The sequence below is a fragment of the Lithobates pipiens genome, unplaced genomic scaffold (genome assembly GCF_037356315.1).
Source record: "Lithobates pipiens isolate NorthernLeopardFrog02 unplaced genomic scaffold, aLitPip1_a1.2 Scaffold_18, whole genome shotgun sequence".
Lineage (NCBI taxonomy): Eukaryota > Metazoa > Chordata > Amphibia > Anura > Ranidae > Lithobates > Lithobates pipiens.
In genome coordinates, this window is record NW_027507758.1 from 17,645,812 (window position 1) to 17,652,194 (window position 6,383).

Genomic DNA, 6,383 nt, shown 5'->3' on the forward strand with positions numbered 1-6,383 from the left:
AGTAGAGAGAGATGTGGGCAGTTGGGGTCGCAGTAGAGAGGGATGTGGGCAGTTGGGTCGCAGTAGAGAGGGATGTGGGCAGTTGGGGTCGCAGTAGAGAGGGATGTGGACAGTTGGGGTCGCAGTAGAGAGGGATGTGGGCAGTTGGGGTCGCAGTAGAGAGGGATGTGGACAGTTGGGGTCGCAGTAGAGAGAGATGTGGGCAGTTGGGGCCGCAGTAGAGAGAGATGTGGGCAGTTGGGGTCGCAGTAGAGAGGGATGTGGGCAGTTGGGTCGCAGTAGAGAGGGATGTGGGCAGTTGGGGTCGCAGTAGAGAGAGATGTGGGCAGTTGGGGACCCAGTAGAGAGAGATGTGGGCAGCTGGGGTCGCAGTAGAGAGGGATGTGGACAGTTGGGGTCGCAGTAGAGAGGGATGTGGACAGTTGGGGTCGCAGTAGAGAGGGATGTGGACAGTTGGGGTCGCAGTAGAGAGGGATGTGGGCAGTTGGGGTCGCAGTAGAGAGGGATGTGGGCAGTTGGGGTCGCAGTAGAGAGGGATGTGGGCAGCTGGGGTCGCAGTAGAGAGGGATGTGGACAGTTGGGGTCGCAGTAGAGAAGGATGTGGGCAGTTGGGGTCGCAGTAGAGAGGGATGTGGGCAGTTGGGGTCGCAGTAGAGAGGGATGTGGGCAGTTGGGTCGCAGTAGAGAGGGATGTGGACAGTTGGGGTCCCAGTAGAGAGAGATGTGGGCAGTTGGGGTCGCAGTAGAGAGAGATGTGGGCAGTTGGGGTCCCAGTAGAGAGAGATGTGGGCAATTGGGGTCCCAGTAGAGAGAGATGTGGGCAGTTGGGGTCCCAGTAGAGAGAGATGTGGGCAGTTGGGGTCCCAGTAGAGAGAGATGTGGGCAGTTGGGGTCCCAGTAGAGAGAGATGTGGACAGTTGGGGTCCCAGTAGAGAGAGATGGGGACAGTTGGGTTGCAGTAGAGAGGGATATGGACAGTTGGGTTGCAGTAGAGAGGGATATGGACAGTTGGGGTCCCAGTAGAGAGAGAAATATGGACAGTTGGGGTCCCATTATTGAAGCAGAGTTCCACCCAAAAATGGAACTTCCACTTTTCGGATTCCTCCCCCCTTCGGTGCCACATTTGGCACCTTTTAGGGGGAAGCAGATACCTGCCTAATACAGGTATTTGCTCCCACTTCCGGCGAAAGATGGCCACAGAAATTGCGGCGATCTAAGCCATATCTGGCCCCTCCTCCCCCCTCTGTCTGCTGGGAGGAAGACAGCAGAGAGCACTCAGAATGCGCAGAGCGACATGCGCATGTGCAGTAGGGAACCAGGTTGTGAAGTCGCAAGGCTTCACTTCCTGATTCCTTTACTTAAGATCCCGGCACCTCCACCCGGAGCCCGAGGGACGGGTCGGCTTTGGGTGACGACATCATGGACTCCTTGGACAGGTAAGTGTCCTTATTTTAAAAGTCAGCAGCTGCAGTATTTGTAGTTGCTGACTTTAAATTTTTTTTTTTTTTTTGGTGGGAACTCCGCTTTAAGAGAGTTAGGTGGTTGTGGTCGCAGTGTCGAGAAAGATGAACAGTTACACCCCTTTCACACCAGGGCTTTTTGCAGGCGCTATAGCGTTAGAAATAGCGCCTGCAATCCGCCCTAAAGAAGCTGCACCATTATGTGTAGTGTGAAAGCCCGAGGGCTTTCACACTACAGCGGTGCGCTGGCAGGACGTCAGAAAAAAGTCCTGCCAGCAGCTTCTTTGGAACGGTGAAGGAGCGGTGTGTTTACCGCTCCTCCACAGCTGCTCCCCATTGAAATCAATGGGGCAGCGCTGTATCAACGCCGCTATTGCGGCGTATTGCCGGCGGTTTTAACCCTTTCGCGGCCGCTAGCGGGGGAGTAAAAGCGCCCCGCTAGTGGCCGAAATGCGCCGCAAATCCAGCGGTAAAACGCCGCAAAAAATAGCGGCGTTTTACCGCCGACGCAATGTGCGGTGTGGTGTGAAAGGGGTCTTGGGGTCCCGGTATGGAAAGATATGGACCGTTAGGGTTAAAGTATAGAGAGATGGACAGTTGGAATTCTAGTAGGAAGAGGGTTGGAGAGCTGTGGTCCCAGTATGGAGAAAGATGGGCAGATGGTGTCACATTATGGACGAAAGTGGAGATTTGTGGTCCCAGTATGTAAAGACGTTGAAATTTGGGGTCTCAGAATGAAGAGAGTTGGACAGGTGCAGTCCCAGTATAGAGAAAAATGAACAGTTAGGGTCACAGAATGGAGATTGACAGTTGGAGTCCTGTTTTGAAGAAACACAGATAGTTGGGTTCCCAGTATGAAGATGGACACTTGGGTTCCCAGTATGAAGATGGACACTTGGGTTCCCAGTATGAAGATGGACACTTGGGTTCCCAGTATGAAGAGGGACACTTGGGTTCCCAGTATGAAATAGCCAAGGCATATACCGAAATGTCGTAGACTTTTTTTCCTGAAGTTTTTGCTGGCATGATGGAGAAAATCCAGGAAGAATTATCAGATCATCATTTTATATCTGTATGTGTTTCTTATCTTTTCACATCAGTCTCTATTTAGGAATATTGTGGCAGATTTCTTGGTATATTAAATTTTGCTTAGTGTCACCCATTCCGACTCTTTCCTCCTCTCTTCCTTGCAGGTCGAGGCATATGTTTTCCGCTAATAAAGTCATGCGTGTTTGGCCATGAATCAAAGTCTTTGGCTCCCGATGAACCTTCATCTGCCGCCCGGTTAGAAGGTGACCCTAGTACCACCCAGCAGGCTCTTAAACTACTCTTCTGTGCGGCTGGACTCCAGGTGAGAAGCAGAGACACTCGCAATGAGAGCAGAAAGAGCAGAGGGAGAAACCTGGGGTGAGAGCAGAAGGGGGGGGCACCTGGGATGAGAGCAGAAGGGGGGGCACATGGGATGAGAGCAGAAGGGGGGGGCACCTGGGATAAGAGCAGAAGGGGGGGGCACCTGGGATGAGAGCAGAAGGGGGGGGCACCTGGGATGAGAGCAGAAGGGGGGGGCACCTGGGATGAGAGCAGAAGGGGGGGGCACCTGGGATGAGAGCAGAAGGGGGGGGCACTTAGGATGAGAGCAGAGGGGGGGGGGCGCCTGGGATGAGAGCAGAGGGGGGGGCGCCTGGGATGAGAGCAGAGGGGGGGGGGGCGCCTGGGATGAGAGCAGAGGGGGGGGGGGCGCCTGGGATGAGAGCAGAGGGGGGGGGCGCCTGGGATGAGAGCAGAGGGGGGAGGCGCCTGGGATGAGAGCAGAGGGGGGGCGCCTGGGATGAGAGCAGAGGGGGGGGGCGCCTGGGATGAGAGCAGAGGGGGGGGGGCGCCTGGGATGAGAGCAGAGGGGGGGGCGCCTTGGATGAGAGCAGAGGGGGGGCGCCTGGGATGAGAGCAGAAGGGGGGGGGGCACCTGGGATGAGAGCAGAAAGGGGGGGCACCTGGGATGAGAGCAGAAAGGGGGGGCACCTGGGATGAGAGCAGAAGGGGGGGCACCTGGGATGAGAGCAGAAGGGGGGGCACTTGGGATGAGAGCAGAAGGGGGGGGCACCTGGGATGAGAGCAGAAGGGGGGGGGGCACCTGGGACGAGAGCAGAAGGGGGGGGGACACCTGGGACAAGAGCAGAAGGGGAGGGGACACCTGGGACGAGAGCAGAAGGGGAGGGGACACCTGGGACGAGAGCAGAAGGGGGGGGGACACCTGGGACGAGAGCAGAAGGGGAGGGGACACCTGGGACGAGAGCAGAAGGGGGGGGGGGACACCTGAGACGAGAGCAGAAGGGGGGGGACACCTGGGATGAGAGCAGAAGGGGGGGCACCTGGGATGAGAGTAGAAGGGGGTTGGGGCACCTGGGATGAGAGCAGAAGGGGAGGGCACACCTGGGACGAGAGTAGAAGGGGGGGCACCTGGGATGAGAGTAGAAGGGGGGGGGACACCTGGGATGAGAGCAGAAGGGGGGGACACCTGGGAGGAGAGCAGAAGGGGGGGACACCTGGGAGGAGAGCAGAAGGGGAGGGCACACCTGGGACGAGAGCAGAAGGGGGGGTACACCCGGGATGAGAGCAGAAAATAGACATCCCGGATGAGGTTAGAACGGAGAGTCTCATGAGAGTTTCATGATGAGATCAGAAGTAAGAAATCGGGGATGGGAGCAGAAGGGACAGATGCGGAATGAAAGTAGGAGGGATAACGGGACGATATCTTGGTAATCTGTTTCTCTCCACTCAGATCTCCTACCTGACATGGGGTGTCCTGCAGGAGCGTGTTATGACCCGTACCTACACTGGCACAGAACCTGGCACCCCCGGAGAAAAGTTCAGAGACTCTCAGTTCTTGGTGTTCATGAATCGGATCTTGGCCCTGACCGTGGCCGGAATCTACTGCGCCCTCACCAAACAGCCTCGTCATGGTGCGCCCATGTACAAATACTCCTTCGCCTCTCTGTCCAACGTCCTCAGCAGCTGGTGTCAGTACGAAGCGCTCAAGTTCATCAGTTTCCCCACCCAAGTCCTGGCTAAAGCCTCGAAGGTCATCCCTGTCATGTTGATGGGAAAGCTGGTCTCGCATAAGAGTTACGAGTATTGGGAGTATTTCACCGCTGTCCTCATTTCCATTGGGGTCAGCATGTTCCTGCTGTCCAATGGGGAAGGTTCTCGTCCTTCTGGGGTCACCACTTTCTCCGGAGTGGTCATTTTAACCGGCTACATCGCGTTCGACAGCTTCACGTCCAACTGGCAGGACTCTCTTTTTAAATACAAGATGTCTTCCGTGCAGATGATGTTTGGGGTCAACCTCTTCTCCTGCCTCTTCACCGTCTTCTCTTTGCTGGAGCAAGGTGGCCTGCAGGAGGCGATCCGCTTCATGTCCCGCCACCCGGACTTCGCTTTCCACGCCGCCCTCCTCTCTGTCTGTTCGGCTTTCGGCCAGCTCTTCATCTTCTACACCATCAACAAGTTTGGGGCGGCCGTGTTCACCATCATTATGACTTTGCGCCAGGCCCTGGCGATTCTTTTGTCTTGTTTGCTGTATGGTCACCCAGTCACGCCGATTGGCTCGGTGGGGGTGGCGGTGGTTTTCCTGGCCTTATTCCTCCGTGTCTATGCCCGAAGCCGGATGAAGTGGAAGGGGAGGAAGGCGGTTGATAATGCGGCGGTGCAGAAGGTGTAAATCGCCTTCAGGTCGTTGGGTATTCCGCCCTGCGACTTATTAACGACCTATTTAAAGGGTCCTTGTCTCCTGGACTGATGGGAAGTTTTAAGCTGGCTGCTGCGCTGGCTTTAATTGGCACACACCGTGGTGGCGATAACCTGAACTTTTGTGCCGACCATCTACCGCAGACCAAACTTTTCTGCAAGTGCAGAGCAAACAAAGTATTTGTGAGTTTTAGTTTTTTTTTTATTTTACTTTAGAAGCAATCAACATTATTAAATGGTACATTTACATTGTCGTCTGATGTATTATTTATTACTTATTAACCACTTGACCTCTGGAAGGTTTTACCCCCTTTATAACCAGGCCATTTTTTGCTATTCAGAACTGCGCTACTTTAACCACTAGCCACCCAAGCCAATTCGGACACTTCTCTCCTACATGTAAAAATCCTTTTTTTCTATCAAATAAAAAAAAATACTCGGAACCTCCAAATTATATATATATATATATATATATATATATATATATATATATATATATATATATATATATATATATATAAAATTTAAGGGGTCATGTATATTGGAGATTTGTGGGATTTTTTAGGTGCATATTCAATAGAACATGTTTTTAATCAAAAATTTAAATTTTATTAATACATAAAGACAACGCAATTGCATTAGTACATAAAAACAACACAATTGCATTAGAAAAGACTCGTACAGTACAGTCCTTAAATTTACAGCACGATGGTGTGGTTCCCAACATGTTTCGCCCTAAAATGGGGCTTCCTCCTCAGGGACCCATTTTAGGGTGAAACATGTTGGAACCACACTATCAATGCTGTACCTTAACCACTGGGCACTTAAACCCCCCCCCCCCCCCCCTTCCTAACCAGACCAATTTTTAGCTTTCGGTGCTCTCATAATTTGAATGACAATTGCTCAGTCATGCAACACTGTACCTATATGAAATTGTTGTCCTTTTTTCACACAAATAGTTTTCTTTTGGTGGTATTTAATCACCTCTGGGGTTTTTATTTTTTGCGCTATAAAAGAAAAAAGGCCGAAAATTCTGTATAAAAAAAAAAATGCATTTTTGTTATAAAATGTTGCTAATTAGTCATCTTTCTTCATAAATTTTGGCCAAAATTTATACTGCTACATATCTTTGGTAAAAATAATCCAAATCGGTGTATATTTGGTCTTTGTGAAAGTTAC

The 6,383-nt window shown here is 52.2% G+C and overlaps 1 protein-coding gene across 4 annotated transcripts in view; it reads left to right on the forward strand.

Annotated features, from left to right (window-relative positions):
- The window catches only part of SLC35B2 (solute carrier family 35 member B2), a 45,266-nt gene extending 39,813 nt beyond the window's left edge, over positions 1 to 5,453 (forward strand). For all 4 annotated transcript variants that reach the window (XM_077485403.1, XM_077485405.1, XM_077485406.1 and 1 more), the window contains exons 3-4: positions 2,654 to 2,811; positions 4,240 to 5,453. In XM_077485403.1, the coding sequence (XP_077341529.1) occupies positions 2,654 to 2,811; positions 4,240 to 5,178 (1,097 nt within the window). In that variant the 3' untranslated portion in view covers positions 5,179 to 5,453. The remainder of the gene's footprint in view (positions 1 to 2,653; positions 2,812 to 4,239) is intronic.
- Positions 5,454 to 6,383: the final 930 nt, after the last annotated feature.